This window comes from Leopardus geoffroyi, chromosome E1, assembly GCF_018350155.1.
Source record: "Leopardus geoffroyi isolate Oge1 chromosome E1, O.geoffroyi_Oge1_pat1.0, whole genome shotgun sequence".
NCBI lineage: Eukaryota > Metazoa > Chordata > Mammalia > Carnivora > Felidae > Leopardus > Leopardus geoffroyi.
Genome location: NC_059330.1, coordinates 10,149,162 through 10,167,500, shown reverse-complemented (window position 1 = coordinate 10,167,500; position 18,339 = coordinate 10,149,162). Strand labels below are relative to the sequence as shown.

The following is an 18,339-nucleotide window of genomic DNA, read 5'->3' as shown; positions in this document are numbered from 1 at the left end:
TCCCCCCACCCACTCGAGGTTTTTTCAATTCGTGGAAATATAATGTAAGTCTTATTAGCCCATCTGCTTTTTCTACTTGGCTTAAGTCTGCAGGGTTATGCAGAAAGGTTTTTTTTGTCAGTTTTAGGACTCATCTTTTTGCGATAGGCTGCTTGGCATCTGCTCTAGCTAAGGGGCTATTAGGTTTTCCTTGAAAATAATAATAACATTAGTTGCCACAGAGTATTTATTATGTACCAGACAGTGTAGTAAAAGTGTGTTTGCTCATTTATCCTGAAAAAACTCTACGAAATAGGTAAATTACATTCCCTTTACATAGGAGAAACGTGGTTAAGAGAGTTTAAATCATTTGTCCTGGTTAACTGTGGCAAGTAAGGGATATAGAAGTCCCAAGCCCCATGCTCTTAAACCTCTGAGTTGAACCCACTAATTACACAATCATCTCCTTTTACAACTGCCCCACGCTCTGCCAGCAGAATTCAAGAAATTCATGTCTGCCAGGCTAATCTGGAAAATATTCACAATAGCTGACACAAGAGCCCTTGGACCTTCAGCTTATGGAAAAGCCTCAAGGTCACAACCCACACTGCAACAGAGATTTGGGGCAAGGGTCAGAAAAGGGCAAAGTAAAACCCTGGGAGAGTGGAGTAGGAAGATGTAGTGAGCAGAAGCTCTCAGGGTCTAGAAGAAGCACTTAGGTTGTAGGAAAGACAACCGTGGGAGAAATGGCCAGGGAGCCCAGGAGGAAGAGGAGGCCAGTGGGGAGCAGGTCTTGAAGGGCTGGCAGCCGCCACTGTGGGGGTCCGGGTCCGCGGCAAGTGCACTCACCGCCACTGGAAATTCTAGATACCATAACTACCCAGCTGGTGTCATGACACTCAGACAAAATAAACATTACCTGTCTACCTGTAATAGGTACCCTTTGCAATGATCATTCTTTCCAAACCCCTAAGGCACGAGGTGAGAGTACTGTACCCGCTGTTCAGAGGCAAGTGGCCCAGAGAGCTGACATTCCTTGCTGCAGCTTACATAGCTACATAAGGGCAGAGATCCACATCTAGGTCTATTTGACTCGACAATAACGCTCTTTCCCCAAACCTCAGTTGCCCCAGTAAACACGACACATAAAAAGGTCATCCGCAGCGTACCTGTAGGCTTAGGTGTGGACAGATGCAATAGCACTAACTGAAAATTACGGTTAATGAAAGCAAAGCTTACCGGTGGAGAGGCAAAACGACAAGACGGGGAGCTGCCACAGGAGCTGCCGGAGACAGAGCCAGCATACACGGGCACCGGGACCGGGCAGGCTGGGGGAAGAGACACGGATGAAGACAGACGTCACTCTGTACGGCAGTTACACGGCTTGTCTAACAGAAAACCTGTCAAAACCACTACAGCTTCGGGGCGTCTGGGTGGCTCGGTCGGTTGAGCGTCCGACTTCAGCTCACTTCATGACCTCACAGTTTGCAGGTTCGAGCCCCGCATCGGGCTCTGTGCTGACAGCTTGCTCAGAGCCCAGAGCCTGCTTCAGATTCTGTGTCTCCTTCTCTCTCTGCCCCTCCCCCGCTCACGCTTTGTTTCTCAAAAATAAATAAATGTAGGGGCGCCTGCGTGGCTCAGTCGGTGAAGCATCCGACTTCGGCTCAGGTCATGATCTCACGGTCCGTGAGTTCGAGCCCCGCGTCGGGCTCTGTGCTGACAGCTCAGAGCCTGGAGCCTGTTTCAGATTCTGTGTCTCCTCTCTGCCCCTCCCCCATTCATGCTCTGTCTCTCTCTGTCTCAAAAATAAATAAACGTTAAAAAAATTTTTTTAATAAATAAATAATTAAAAAAAAAAACAAAAAAAACCCCTACTACACCTTCATGTTGACCCCAAATTCACACTCACCAACTTATTACACCTCCCATGGATAAAACTGAAAATGCAGCAATTACTAAAACTGTTTCCACCCAGATTTGGGACAAACAACTGTAATTAAATAAATACAGCTACGGGTATTTAAGAAAAGCTCAATGAAATCTTGAGAAGCACAATGAAATTAATTTTGTAACACAAAACACTAATTTTTCCTTAAGTCTGCATTTACTCTTCAAGTAAAAATGCAAAAAAATGGGTACTCACATTTTTTCACTGGAACTTGCTCAAGAAAAGGATGGTTGAAAAATGCTTCTGTAAGGAAATAGGAGAATACAGCCTTTAAACTGATGCTGACTAGCAGACAGGTTAAACCTTTGTCAAAGAATTTAACAGAGTGTCTCTTCGATCATAATTATCATTAACTTCTTCATGTAGCTTCTATCTCTTTCAGTGTAAAAGCATATTATTTTTATAACTCATCTATAAAAATGATCAGATTATAAGTAACTCTTAATCAGTGAAAAATTAAGACTAGTAATTTGAATTCTCAAAGCACCCATTACCAACACGGGAAGCCCTGAGCTACCGAAGCAGACGCGTTCCCTGACACATGCTGTCCTCAAGCAGCATCTCCACGGACGGCTGTGAGCAGGCCTTTCCTTCCTAAGCATGTGTATGAAGCGCGGCTGCTGTAAACTGTCCCAAGAGGCAATCCGGGCAGCTGATTTATGCAATAAATCCTATCCTTCTATCCCAGAAGAGAGATTCCTGCAGCTGGCTTCATATTTTTTTAAAAACTGTAGGTTTGATTTAATTTCTCTGGCTATCCGCCAAGGACAAAACTGACACAAGACTGCTAATTAGATAAAGATAAATAAGCAGGTGAGTACACGGCAGTTTGTTATTTTAGTTTAGTTATTTTATTTTCGTACGTGTTTAGAGTGTTTCGTTATTTCTTTAAAAACCCGCAAAGAAAATCTCATCTGTCATGAAGTCCCAGACCTGTGTGCTATTACATCTCACAGAGCAGGCAAGGAGAGCAGCACGGTACCAGCATGGAGGTCGAAAAGAGGCAATACAAGACCAGGAGAAGCTTAACTCCGGATCTAACGTATCTTCCTTCTACTCTGACGGGTCCCATGAGTCCCGCTGCAAAGCATCGCCAAAAGCCACTCAGAGTAAATTATCAATTATCACTTGCCAAGGAAATGTGGAAGCTTTTGAAGGAAAACGGGAGTTTTCTGAGTTCATTTTTAAGATTTTTAAAAAATGTTTATTTATTTTTGAGAGAGACAGAGTGTGAGTGGCACAGGGGCAGAGAGAGAAGGAGACCCAGAATCAAAAGCAGGCTCCAGGCTCCGAGCTGTCAGCACAGAGCCCGACGCGGGGCTGGAACCCACGAAATGCGAGATCATGACCTGAGTCAAAGTCAGGCGCATAACCAACTGAGCCACCCAGATGCCCCTACCTGAGATCACTTTTAGAACAATCATTAATATACATATATATAAATTATAGTTTGCCACATAAGATTTTTTATGCTGATTTTTACAACGGACATAATAGGGATGAAATTGAAAAGATTAAAAAAAAACTGAATGCAAACACTCTGAAACCGCATTTCAAATCAATTGCCATGGTATGGAAAGTATATAAATATTTAATATAATCTATCATTTTTTTAAGTTGATTTATTTATTTTGAGAGACTGAGAGAGCACAAGCAGGGGGAGGAGCAGAGAGAGGAGAGAGAGAGAATCCCAAGCAGGCTCCAAGCTGTCAGCTGTCAGCACGGAGCCTGACACAGGGCTTGATCTCACCGCGAGATCATGACCTGGGCTGAAATCACGAGTTGGACGCTTAACTGAATGAGCCACCGGGCGCCCCTATAATCTATAATTTTAAAACTATTATCCATGAACATATTGTTTCACTATTGACCCACATTCCTCATGGTTATAGAGCAACTCTCAATTTCATTTCTCCATCTGAAAGATAAAAATATTTACCAAGTAGATTGCTGATATTTAACTCCAACTTTACAAAACTTTAATACATATTCAAGCTATTTCTTCTCTTCCCCTATATGGAAACTATTAGAGCCACTGTCTACTAAGAACATATGCTAGGACAATGTTTCACATACCAGGTCATTGAATCCACACAAACTTAATGCAAGGCATTACCTTCCTTGTATGGATAAGGAAATTAAAGCACATAAAGGCCATGTATCTTCTCTAATGTCAAAGAGCTAGTAAGTTTAGAGACTAGATTTCAAACCCTGGTCTGTCTTATCCAGAAGCCTTTGTAGACTTCCACAATACACATTAACAGACCAAAATTCTGGAATAAGTTTTTGCAAATCGCTATTACTATTACGACTAATTACTACAGGAAAAATCAAACACTTTTTTTCCCCTAAAAACATCAAGGTCAAGGTTAATTTAATAAGCATTTTCACTGAACATGTTTTATGGTTTTTCTGGTCTGACATTTAAGTTTGAGTCATGCTGTTTTTACACATGACTGCTAAGAACAAGATTGAAAAGACAATCTTTTACATGTTTACATTGATAAGAACAAGTTAACAAACTGTGCCCCAAAGAGAAGCTGAGACCCAAACAATTTCAGGGAAAAATTTCCTTTGAAAACCTTCAAGAACTGGATAATGCCTACAGTATTAAGCTTTCCAAGTTCTTTCGTCACACAAGAGGTGGTAAAATATTATTTGAAAATAGACTGTTAACTTAAAATACTTAAAGTTTTAGCTTCAGTGATTAGATTATAAAAGAAGAAAGGCTCAAAATCAATGATAGAAACTTTGCCTTAAGAGTCTAAAAATCTAGGGGCTCAGTCGGTTGAGTGTCCGACTTCAGCTCAGGTCATGATCTCGCGGTCTGTGAGTTCGAGCCCCAGGTCAGGCTCTGTGCTGACAGCTCAGAGCCTGGGGCCTGCTTTGGATTCTGTGTCTCCCTCTCTTTCTGCCCCTCCCCCACTCATATTCTCTCTCTCTCTCTCTCTCTCTCTCTCTCTCTGTCAAAAATAAACATTAAAAAAAAATTTTTTTTTAAAGTCTAAAAATCTAAAACCACAGCCTCCATGGAGCACCCACAGCTGCTCTCCTAAGGCCACGGTGAGAACCAAGCGGCCACAGAGCACATGTTCACAAGGGTCACTAACACGGAGCTGCCCCTCCCTGTCTCCCTAAACTCCATCTTTGAGGCCAGCGGCTTTTCGACCAGGATTACGGAGCGTTTCTCTTCTCCTTCCTCCCAGACCTTCTCCCAAGTATACCCTCAGCCTAGACCTGTCCTTTGAACGCCAAGTGCCTTCTGACATCTACAGTTACACAGATGCGTATCTTCACTTTAACACGGTCAATCCCAAGTCCTGATTTGTCCCATATCCTGCTCCAGCCTTTCCTGTGTCTGTAACCAACAACTCCATTCCTTCACGTGCTCAGGCCAGAAACCCTGGAGTCCTCTGAGTCCTCTCTCTCTCTCTCACACCACACACCCAATTCATCTGTAAACACTGCTGCTTCTACCTCCAAAAAGATCCAGTAGTCAACGGACTCCTCACCACTTCTGCGGTTATTATCCCAGCCTAAGTGAGCAACTGCCGTCTCCCGACTGGCCTCCCTCGTCGGTCCTCGGGCTACCTCCACACCCTTCACCAGAGTTCAAAACAAGCAACCAGAACGAGCCACTTGAAAACATCGGTCAGATCCCATTACTCCTCTGCTCAAACCCTCCCCAGCACACTGAGCGAAAGCCCCAGTCTTTAACTGGCCCTCTGACTGTTCCTCCAGTTTACAAGCCACGCTCCCAGCTTCGGGCATTTGTACTGGCTGTTCACTCCGCCTGGAAAGCTCTTCCCACAGATGTGCACACCGCCCACTGCCCACTAGCTCACTATCCTGCCATCCATCAATCAAGTCTTTATTCAAAGGCCACTTTCTCAGAAAGGGCTTCCTTGGCTGCCTTATTTAAAATCTCCATCCCTTCCCCACCACATTTCTCTTCCTTCTTTTTCTCCACAGCACTTATCACCTTCTATATGGTTTATAATTATAGTTTATCATCTGTCTGCCTCCCCCCCCAAGAGAATATATGCTACATGAGGACAGGGATTTTCTTTATTACTCTATTTCCTGTACCTAGAACATAGCAAGCGCTCAATAAATATTTATAAAATAAGTGAAAGAAAAAAGACACAGAGAAAGAAAGAAATTGACTTTAATTTTCTTCTGAAAATTCCATAGCATCTTCTCAAAATCTTTTTAGGATACACAGAAATACAAAATTTGAAAATATTACTTACCAAAGTCCATTCTGTCTTTTTGGTTTCTCTGAAGCAAACCCAAGAGGAGATTAGCCAAATAAGGTGATGTTTCTCTGGGAATACTGGGAAAAAGGAAAAAAAAAAAAAAAGGATCTAAGTGATGAGTTTATACATACTTGCTATATGACCTTGGCCTTCATTATGATAAAGGAAAAGGCAAATGCACTTTCACAAATACTACATTTCATATGAAGATGATTGCAGTAAAACCACATTTCTTACAGGAGAAAAACAGAAACAAAAACCAAAGCACTAAGCAACTGTCTTTGAGAAAAAGCATCCGTCTGGGAAGATCCCTGCACTGTGCTTCTCAATATTATTTGTTTGAATGTCGGCAGCGATAAAGCACTTCACAAGGGCAGCCTGGAGTTTAACACCACTTTAGCTTGGCACTAATATCTGCTAGTGTTGTCTGTTAGAAAAGGAGCCACCTCCAATTCTGTCTGGAAGAGGGCATGGCTTAAACAAATGCAAGTGAGCAATAATCCAGCCTCTCAAAATCCAATAAGAAAAAGATAAAGCACACACGCGCACGGAAACACATAAAGCACAGAGTTCACTTAACGTTGTATTCACAGACAATAAAACCCAGTGTAACCAAAACACATACCTAGGCATTAAGCTCCTATTTTTTTCATAAAACATCCTTAAGTCTTGAGGACTATTGGCCTGTTTAAAAAAAAAAAAAAAAAAAAAAAAAAAGGTTTTATTTCCTAAATAATGGGGGCAAAAATTTCAAATCATGTGATCCATACTCATATTCTTGCCAAAGAACATAGACTCTGAACCTGAAAGTCATGGATTGCTAAAGGAACCACAGGTGGGCACTAGGAACCTAAAAACCTCTAAAATTGGATGCAAATTCTGCGTATCCAGGCATAATGTCTCTTTTCTGAGTTCAGCCTCCTAGAGGAGCCTGAAACTTAGAAAAAGTTAAGAATCACATTCTGGAGGTTACATTACCAAACAGGTACAGTTCTGTTGTGTAAAACTCAAGGTATATTTTACCTTAGGACTGTCAGGGGTTCAAGGGAGAGAACAAAGTATACCTACCTCTAACTTTTAGTCCCTCCACAGCAACAGGAAGGATGCTCAGAACAAGAGCTGCTGGCTTAGTGAAGCTGCCCGTACGTGACAAACCAGACTGAGAAAGTTAAGTGTCTACACTGGCTGTGTCACTGTTTAACACCGTTTTGGACAGATAATTTTACTTTGCTGCAGTTTTCAGATTCAAAAAAACTCTTTGAAACTGGGCAGTTATGAACTCAGGAGGGGTCATCATGATGAGTTCTAGAGGGCCTCTTTTTGACAGGATATGGGGGTGGGGTGGGAAGAAAAACCCAAAATAATTTCCATAAAGACTGAACAACTAACTCTCTCTCACCCAGCAGTGGTGGCAAGAGAGAGCTGAAGACAGTTTCCAGTTACCTTCCCAGGCCCAGCCCTCACCTGGGAGTGCAGGACCCCCAAACCAAGCCAAGCAGGGAGCGCCGACATCACTGTTCACCCCCATTTCCCACCAGGCTGTCAGTCCGGACCCTGGCTAGTTTTCATCCGCTTGTAAACATACAACAGGTTTTATGCTCAGGCCAGGTACAAAGGGAAGGCAGGTTAAAAAAAAAAAAAAAGGAAAAGCAAAAGACATTCTAGCTCACTGTAGCAGTTTCTGCCTGTAAGAAAATCAAACTAAGTCACAAGGGAACCCAAAACACTGCTTTCAAAGTATTCCCCGTTTTAGAAGTCAGAGGCAACTGCAAAATGAGAAGATCCCAAAATTAAGCACATAAGTAAGAAGTCAGGCTACCTGAAAAGGTGGCTTTCCAACTAGGCATTGATATATCACCGTTCCTATGCTCCACAGGTCTGCCTTAGCATCATAATGTTGAGACATAATAACCTCAGGAGCCTGGGGATAGAAACATTCCACACACATGTATTATGTTATTTATATAATTAATATGCATAAATTAATTAACTGGTAAAGGTCATGCTTCTAACAGAACTACTGAAATAGGATCACATTGTGACATTTCCCTGATCAGATGATCCTGCAGTGAACTTAAACCACATTCATACATTGGGATTTCCTGGTAAATCGCAAAAACAATGTGGCATGAAAAGAAGCAATTTATAGAAACAAACACTTCTATATATTACCATGGACAGCAACACAGTAAGAGCATTAAGTTTATAATAAAGAAAAACACACACCAACTACAAGACAGAGGCTACTTCTGGGGTAGGAGAGTGGAAAATGGAAAGAGGGAAAGATATAAAGGACTTGGACTGTTTCTGAACTATTTTCCTTCTAGGAAAAAAAAAAAAAAGATCAAGACACACATGGCCAAATGTTAACTTTGTTAAATGTGGACAATAGGGACACAAGTTTTTTCCTGTCATTTGAAAGCTTTTAAAACAATATACAAACTATCATGAAAACACAGTAAAGGACTGTCTAAAAAGCAAAGACGTTTTCTCTTTTGCTTTGCACAGCTCTGTTCCCACCTCTCACTAGATGTTGCTTTTTAAAAATACCATCAATCTGGACAAATGTTAAATAGAAATGTCAAATATACCTAAAGCAGTGAAACTTTCTTTTCCACGTGTACCATTTTTATTTGTCGTGCCTAGTATGCTTCTCACTGAGTCGACTCCCTTCAAGAACTGGCCCAAGCACTCTCTCCATCCTCAAGGCTATGGTTCAAGCCTGAACGCATTTCATACTCAAGAAGTACAAACTCACTTTTAAGTGACATTAAATGATAAAGTTTATTGGATAAGCAGTAAAATTATGATCAAGAAAGTCAACCTAATTTAAAAAAGATTTTTTTAAACTTTGATTACTAGTCCTTAATCTCAGAGTTGATTTAGATTAGAGGAAATCCTCATTGAACACAAACCCATTTTAAATTTTGAATTAAGATAGGCACACTGATGTACTTTGCAAAATTCTGAAGGCCCAGAATTAAGCTATTTCCAGGCCTGATGCTTCACATTAGTTCAGAAGTTTCATAGCCTTCCCCTATCAGACCTGACAACATCCATATGAAAGGATAAAAGGGAGAACTAAGAATTTTCAGCTTTAAGTATAACACTAATTGAAATACCATTTATTTATTTATTTATTTATTTATTTATTTATTTATTTATTTATTTTGAGGAGAGGGGAGGGGCGAGAGGAAGAGAGAGAGAATCCCAAGCAGACTCTTCACTGGGGCTCAAACCCATGAACCGTGAGATCATGACCTGAGCTGAAATCAAGAATCAGATGCTTAACTGACTGAGCCACCCAGCGCCCTGAAAAACCTTCTGACACAGGGATCTTGTCAAGAGAAATAACATGCAAAAGATGAGCATGGTCATCCTATAAATGAAGAAATGCCCCCAAAAGGTTGTGGTTTTTTTTTTTTTTCAAGTTTTCCCAAATATTACACATCAAGTGTAACATGACCATGCTTAATCAATTTTTATTTTCAGTGTAATCTAATAGGAAATTCCTACCATAATAACTAATTTCTTTTTTAATTTAAACTAGTGGGTAAAAGTGACTTTTGGGGCGCCTGGGTGGCGCAGTCGGTTAAGCGTCCGACTTCAGCCAGGTCACGATCTCGCGGTCCGTGAGTTCGAGCCCCGCGTCGGGCTCTGGGCTGATGGCTCAGAGCCTGGAGCCTGTTTCCGATTCTGTGTCTCCCTCTCTCTCTGCCCCTCCCCTGTTCATGCTCTGTCTCTCTCTGTCCCAAAAATAAATAAACGTTGAAAAAAAAAAAAAATAAAAAAAAAAAAAAAGTGACTTTTATGGTCCACTATGTTAATAATTTTTTTTAATGTTTATTTTTGAGAGAGAGCGAGCGAGTGAGTGAGAGAGTGTGAGCATGAACAGGGGAGGGGCAGAGAGGGAGACACAGAATCCAAAGCAGGCTCCAGGCTCTGAGCTGTCAGCACAGAGCCCGACGCAGGGCTCAAACTACAAGATAATGACCCAAGCCCAAGTCGGATGCTTAACTGACTGGCCCACCCGGGCACCCCCAGTCCACTGTGCTAAAGCAAAAGATGACTTATAGCATTATCAGTAACATAATCAATGTTAGTAATTATTAGCAATTACAAACGACAAGTTAGACCATACATAAAATCCCATCTTACTTGGAAACTACCATTATACTTAAATCCCAGGGCTAAGGCACCATCATCTACACATGTCAGGACAAAAAAAACCCTCACTCACCATGTACATTGGGGACCCACACAGGGTTGCGGCCATCATGTTACTATGCAGGTAACGAGCAAACCCAAAATCCGCTGTATCACAAAATAAAAAGGAGAAAAACAAATGATACTTTTACTCATGCTTGACACAGATCGTATCTTCAAGATACAAGAGGGCACAAGGAATTGTGAGAGATTTGTGGCTTATTGAATAAGCCTGTCTGCCAAAGAGAAAAGTTGCTACCTCAATTTCCACAGGCTAGAAAACAGTGTTGGCCACCAGCCGAACAAGTCACTGCCCTGCCAGTCCTGAAACAAGGAGGGAACACCAAGCTTTGCAAGACAAAGTGCTAACTCTAACAGATGATTCATTAAGGCAGCTCTCACTAAATACGATACCAGGTATAGAATTTGAACTGGGTTTTTTTTTTTTTTTTTTTTGCCTTCTCCAGATCCATATGTAACACATGTGAAATCAGAAATTTCTTTAAATACTGGTAAGAAAAAAAATTATATATATATATTTGTACTTTTTTGTACAAAAAGAAAAACTTGAAAAATACCTATTATAAAAAAAAAAGAAAAAAAAAAAAAGAAAAAATGCCTATTATTACAAACTGCTTGAAATAATTGTGACCTACAAGAGCCAAAAAGGAAAGGCTGAGTTAAATGGTCTCTTCGACCCCTTGCGTTAAAATCCCATGAGTTGTAAAGAACCAGTGCCATTCCACTGCTGCCAGGACTGTAACACATCAGCTTCCCTCTGATGAGAAGCAGGATAGGGTTTACTGCTGGGAATCCATGGGCCCCTGGGTCCTAAGATTCAGCATATGCTACCAGTAATGTAAAGTTTCCCATATCCAAATGCACCTCGCTGAACTCAATAAAAATGCCCAAAGTGCATCAACAAAACCCGTCATTCTACAAAGCTGAACTGAAATCATCCAAAACTAAGAAGTCTCAAAAACGTCCTTTTGCATAAAACGCTATGTGGCCATTTACCTATTTTGATGCGAATACCACTGACGTTGGACTTTCTGCGATTGGCGTATGATAGCAAGATGTTCTGTGGTTTGAGATCCCTGTGGATTATTCCTTTGCTGTGCAGAATTCGCATGGCAGCTGCAATCTGATGCAGAAACACTCGAATAGTATCTTCGCTGAGAGTTCCCTTAGCTGGTAGAAAAGGGATTGCATAAATATTCAAGCACACAAACTCAAATACCATCCGCATCTCCTATCAACAGAATCGAGTTAAGAATGCAGGGGGAATAAAGAACCAGGTTTTTTTTTTCCTTCCTTTTACTCTGATAATTTAAGTCTATGAAAAGACATCAGACACCTCAAACATTTTACACGATCTGTAGTAAAGAGAACTGATTTACGTTTGCATTTCATTTCACTGGTGTTTTTCCTTTCCCATTTTTACTGTGAAGGTGTCCACATTACTGCACACACAACAGGTCCTTCCCCTTAAGAAGACAAAAAGTCAAGTTCCCCTTCTTACTAGCCAAATATCTGGGATAAAGGTCCATATGTACTTCCAACAATTAACAAGAACACAAATTAAAGACAGGTGAAATCCTTGAATAGAGACCTGGACCTCACCACCACTTGCAGGTGTCAGGCAGGGATCCGTGTTCCCACGTCTCCCTCCCCTCTTCACCCCTGCCCTGCAACACTCCTGACCTACCACAGTATCTTTCACTACTGTAAAGAGACAGAATGAACATTACTGGAGGGTGCTCATCATTCAGTAAATCCTGAAGTGTGCCTGTGTGTATGCGGGAGCATGGAATGGTTAACAGCTGGATCTGGAGTCAGGCTGCCTCTGTTCAACTCCCAGCTCCTCCTCCTACTTACTGTGTGACCCTGGAAGATGAACCTTCTGTGCCTACTTCCTCATCTATAAAAAGCCAAAATCAGACTAACCACCTGGGGCTGTTGTGACCATCAAACAAGACAGCACCTTTAATAATGAAGACTTTAGAAAAAGCCTGGCACAGAGTAAGTACTCAAACATAGTCAGTACACAAATACAGACTTTTTATTCCTGTGAGTCCCAAGTGTGATTCCTGGAATCTACATTAGGATTTAACATCCACGACCCTGTCTACTAAATCCTCTGTGAACATACTTCTGCCCTTACAACTCTAGAATATGTTCCACATGACCTTTCCATATGCAATTAAGAAGTTAAAAATAACATTACATTTGGAAATGAAATATTATAGTTTTAAAATCATTTCAATGACATGTTATAATGACATTTTATGCCCTTAAAACCCTCAAATAAAATATATCCTCTTGGTTTAAAAAATTATCAAATACTTTCTTCTGTGAGGGCTGTTCTTAACCTATCCCCCATTTTTATTCTTTGATGCTGTCAAAAAAGAAAGAAATCTAAATACACTAAAACATATAAAAAGTGGTATCTCCCATATGCCATCCCTTAGAGATAAACACTGCTAAAGATATGGAGGGTATTCTTCCGGATCTCAGCGGGTGGGTCAAACCAATGATGGGAGCGTGGAGCTTTATTTTTGTAATGCCTACTTAAGTTACGTTGCAAAAATTAAAATGGGCAGTATTTGTTTTCTGTTTCATTCATTTACATTTTCATTTTAGGGATTAGAAACATTTTGTTACTTCAAATGATTGCAGATGCTTAGAACTTGTATTTTTGCCCCATGACATACAATTGAATACACTTAAAATTTATTTGCTTCAGAGTCCAAATTCTAACGCTGTTCTTGTGTGTTGGTGGGTGGGGGAAGGGGATTAATGATCTAACATAAGCTGTTTCTGAACACACGCTGTAGTAAATATTCTTATTTTTACGAACGTGGAATGCATATTTCTCATCACGATCCTATAAACTGTATATCCCATGTTAAAAACTTACTATTTTAAAGGCATGGCCAACATCGACACTCTTCCAAAAAAATAAATGCAAAAAGCATTTGAGCAAGTCAGCCCGGAGGGAGCAGGCTCAGCCACTCCTGCCACACTCAATATTCTGCTGGAATTCATGTTGAAGTACAACTTGATAATTAACTTAAAATTTGTTTTAAACTTGCAATCAGTAGAATCCGAGTTCTAGCTTTTGAAAACGTTAATAGCATTTTCCTTAACAAAGCAAATAGAAGGATTAAATGATCATCATTGTGTTGTGAAGTAATGGCATTAGATCTTCTAGACCAGCGCTCTCCAACAGAAACCGTATGTGAGCCACATACATAACTTTTAAATTTTCTAGTAGCCACATTTTAAAAAGTAAAAAGAAACAGGTGAAAATAAACATCCAAAATATGATTTCAACTTATAATCAACATACTTAATGAGATATAGTCATTTTCTTCCTTGAAGCGTTCGAAAATCAATATATTCACATTTACAGCACATCTTCAGGCTAGTCTACATTTTAAGAGCTCAATAGTCCCATGTGATTGGTGGCTACCATACTGGACAGTTTAACTCTCGAAAATTCCTCGAGGTCCAAATTTCTCTTATATGCCTTTACAAGTGTTTTCAAATGACAACGGACTCCCGTAAGAACTACAGCAGAGAGGCACCAGAAGGAGGCTAAGTGACTCGACCAAAATCACAGCAATTAAGGGATGTGAAGAGCGGCTTGCCTGTCTGACTCCGACATTCAGGCTCATACACCCCTCACTCTGGGGCCTCCTGTTCTAACGCTACTGCTCCGGAATATCAAATATGGAGTTCAACATAAGGGACAAAACTGCTGTCAAAGCGACCTACCCCAGTAACAGTGCCTGTATCAGCGAGTAGGACTTCTGTCGGTGAGGGAAACTGATACTCCAGTGAGGGCACTAAACTGATAGGGTGCCACTCAATCTGACCCCGGGGAAAGGTGCGTTTATCTGGATCACTGAGAACATCAAGGAACTAGACAGTCATTGACTGAGAAGGATGTAGAAGCAGGGTGTTTTCTAGCTTGAACTTTCCACCAGTGGTGACCCAGAGTGCCTGTCTCGTGTCCTATTAGTGACATTTGACATATACATATATAACCAAATGAGAATATTTACATAAAACACCAAATGAGGATTAAGAAAAAAAGAATCTCGGTTGGGAAAAACACAAACTGCACATGGAATAAACCACCAGATTCCAGATAACCATTGTCTTTAAGGGGGAAAGCCAGGAGAGGACTACAGAAGGGCTTACACTGGATCTTCAACTATAATCTTTTTAATGGGGGGGGGGGGCGGCATTTATACCAGTTTCTTCCCTCCCTCCTCCCCCTGACCCTTCCCAGCAATCACCTAGCCCTAAAAGGAACTTCCAAATCCAGTCTCTCTCAGGGGCCTTCCCTAAGGCGCGCTGGCTTTAGAAGAGGCACAGCCCTCTCCCTAGGCTGATGGGAAGGGCCCACAGCACTGGAGGGCAGGGTAGACCCCCCCCTCCCCGCCCCCGGAGACCACCCCCATCCCCACCCCACCCCCGGGTAGCACTTCTGTGCGAGGGAAGCCGGAGAAGCAGCAGCCTCAGAGCACCCCCACCCCCCGTAGTCTCCTCTTGGGGCAGGAACACAACACGCGGGACTAATGGGAAGGGGAGGGGGGGTGCGTGGCGCAGAGGCAAGGAGGGTCTCGGCTCCTCTCCCGCCCCCATCTTCCGGGTCAGGTTGAAGCTTTGCTGTCGTTCGCCCGCTGTGCCCGGCGGAAGAGCCCATGTGACATCCGCAGTGTCGCCCGGCCCCCGGGGTCGTCGCTGTCCCCTGCACACCCGGTCCAGGCCAGGAAGGAGATGCTCCGGAGCCTCAGGCCCAGGGCCACTTCACCCCGCACCAACCAACCGGTCGTGGCCTGTGGCAACACTCCCAGTGTTGTTTCTAGTAATCTCCACACAGCTTTTGAAAGTGAGCAATGTTTTATACTTTAAAGACTTTTAAATTTGCAATTGCACTCCTTGATTACTAGGTGAAATGGAACATTTTTAGTATGCTCTTGTAAACTGTCTATACCCTTTGCAAGTGTTATCTACTGACGTCGTGACTTCGCCATCAACTGCCCGGATCTATCTAGAGGTTGGGGTATTATCAACCTTTCACTGTTTTTTTTTTTTGTTTGTTTGTTTCATATTTTCCTTGCATTTTAAGGAGTGAACAAGTAGATGCCGGCCTCATCTAACACCATTTAGAAATTACTCGTGAGAGACACAATTGATCTGAACACCTTTTATCCTATGTACGTACATTCTGGACGCAGAATTTCTAGCACCATCTAGTACTAAAATCTCACCTCTGTGCCATGAAATAATTTCAGTGTTACCTTTAATCCTTTGTAACTTTTTAATTCACAAGAAAGATTCTCATTAACAAACACATTCTTAGATACATGTTTTCATCATTTTTTTTTTTTTTTTAAGAAACAGAAGGAACTAAAGGCCCACTGATGGCAACTCAGCAGTCTTCTGAAGAAAGGAACCTACATATTTGTTTTTTTCTCTCTCGGGGAGAGGACTCGTCTCTCAAACACTGTCAGAAAGAGGCACACATAAAGTAAGTACCTAGAAGCAAATAAAGTTTAGGAATAAAACCACAACAAATGACAACTGGTTGGCAAAGTGACCACACTTAAACAAGTACACAAACATTTATTGACTGTTTCTGTACAAGTGCAGAGAACAGGGTCAGCATTACTTCAGAAGCAACTCTCAGGATCCAACAGACCACACACAGTACTATCTTCACTGAACACTGACAGACAGACAAAAATTACCTTGCAAATAATCTGCCAGGTCTCCACCATTGCAGTACTGATACATAGAAGAAAAAATAATTAAAATAAGGGAACCGATTCAAGATTAATTCAATCTGCAACCAGTTAATTTCAATTAAAAATACTTTGTGTACAATGTAAATCTAGTCTGAAAAACATAAGCACTATGGAATCAAAAAATTTTATATTCCTTATAAAGTAGAATATAAATTACTAAATGGAGTTTAATTCAAAATTTCAAGTGAAAATAATCTACTGTCAATTTTAAAGTACATATTAATCAAAAGGAATCTGAAGTAAATTAAACAGCACATATTACTACCTACCTCCATCACCAGAAAGACAGAGTTGGGTAATTCCTAAAAAGTAAACATTAAACATAATTTAGAGTAGGGAAAGAATGAAGCCAAAATTCACAAAATCTAAATCTATCAGTAAGTGAAATTTTAAATCCCCAGCACAGTAATTTAAGCATCCCAGCCTCAAAGTCAAGTCAAGTTTTGATAACACTAACGTAGTCATGAAGTTCAATTCTGCTTATAGAAAGAACTAAAGAAAGATTCATCCTTTGGTCAAAGCTATGGTAAATTTGTGAGAAAAAAAAAAAAAAAGAAAAGAAAAGGTAAGATTCTCTGGTCCTCAGGGAAGCGCTTCTACTTTGAAAAGTTTATGATTTAAGCAGTGACTCAAAAATCCTATCTAGCAACACTAACTGCACAATCTGATTTCTGGAATACATGACCCAGGATGGTTAGTCTTTTTATTTTTTTTTCTTTTTTTTTTTTTTTTAATGTTTATTTATTTTTGAGATAGAGAGAGACAGAGCACGAATGGGGAGGGTCAGAGAGAGAGGGAGACACAGAATTGGAAGCAGGCTCCAGGCTCCGAGCTGTCAGCACAGAGCCCAATGCGGAGCTGGAACTCACAGACCGTGAGATTATGACCTGAGCCGAAGTCAGACGCTCAACCGACTGAGCCACCCACGTGCCCCTGGTTAGTCTTTTTCTGGAGGCAACCACATCATCTGGGAATTGGTGGCAAAGAAAAGACAATTATTTCTCCTCACATATCTTAGTAACAGATTGATTTTTAAGGAATTAAGAAATTTTACTAAGTTTCTCAAATTTCACATAGCTCCAGATCTGTTGCTTGGGCAATTCAAACACTGACGTCCTGATTCTTCAGTAACAATATTTCAAAGTTAATGAAAAATGTTTATTTATTTTGAGAGAAAGAGAAAGCATGAGTCAGGGAGGGGCAGAGAGAGGGGACAGAGAATCCCAAGCAGGCTCTGTGCTGTCAGCACAGATGTGGGGCTCGAACTCACGAACCGTGAGATCATGACCAGAGCCTAAGTCGGATGCTAAACTGACATCCGTTTAGTGCCCCGTTAATGAAATTTTAAATTGTGCTTCCTATACCCTAACTTGAGACAGTGCTCAAGTGCGATTTAAGATACAACCTTTCCCAACAGCACTTGGCTTCACTAAGCTCCTAAATTCAAGAATGAGGAGTTCTATGTGAAAAAAGAAAAAAAGAAAAAGAATGAGGGGTTCTATCAGAGAACAAAGAGAGATGTAAGGCAGTGTCCCTCAGAGCATTGTTCAAGGACCAGTGCCAAGCACTGAATTATTTGGTATGAGCCCACAATGAGATAATTATAGAAATTAAAAGAAATTTTAAAAGTCTTAAAGCTATAAAATAATTTTATGTCTGCTAATCCTAATAATAAAAACTTTGGACATCTGTTCATAGGTCCTTTTTTATTTCATTTTGACGAAAATTCATTTTTATTGGCTTTTATAAATAAAGGATCAGTTCACACAGGTTAGAAATACAAACTGGTGTCGCAGCACTTCTGGTCTAGAGCACTTCTGTGCAACAAAGAACAGAAGGGGCTGCCACAAAGTGGTTCCACCGTGTTCGCCAAGGGTCTGGATGCCCCAGGCAAGATCTGAATTAAATTATTTTCTGCAAAAAACTCAGGGACTTGGGATGATTTACTTCACTTAACTCTCAGGACTGGACAAAAAATTCAAACCCCTTGTGCCCAATTCTTTGAGCAACCCCCCGCCCCCAAACACACACACACAGAGGCGCATGGGAGTTCAGAAAAACAGCAGTGCTTTCTGCTGTCCGCTGGGGAACCAGGAACCAGGAACCAGAGTCCTGCCTGAGCAGG

General features: G+C 41.2%; 1 protein-coding gene across 4 annotated transcripts in view; it reads right to left on the bottom strand.

Annotated features, from left to right (window-relative positions):
• ULK2 (unc-51 like autophagy activating kinase 2) overlaps positions 1–18,339 on the bottom strand; it is an 86,261-nt gene that overhangs the window by 56,568 nt on the left and 11,354 nt on the right. For all 4 annotated transcript variants that reach the window (XM_045487529.1, XM_045487532.1, XM_045487530.1 and 1 more), the window contains exons 4-12: positions 16,484–16,516; positions 16,158–16,194; positions 11,410–11,583; positions 10,427–10,500; positions 8,006–8,107; positions 6,812–6,870; positions 6,181–6,263; positions 2,123–2,170; positions 1,219–1,307 (exon numbers count right to left, since the gene is read on the bottom strand). In XM_045487529.1, coding sequence (XP_045343485.1) covers positions 1,219–1,307; positions 2,123–2,170; positions 6,181–6,263; positions 6,812–6,870; positions 8,006–8,107; positions 10,427–10,500; positions 11,410–11,583; positions 16,158–16,194; positions 16,484–16,516 — 699 coding nt within the window. The remainder of the gene's footprint in view (positions 1–1,218; positions 1,308–2,122; positions 2,171–6,180; positions 6,264–6,811; positions 6,871–8,005; positions 8,108–10,426; positions 10,501–11,409; positions 11,584–16,157; positions 16,195–16,483; positions 16,517–18,339) is intronic.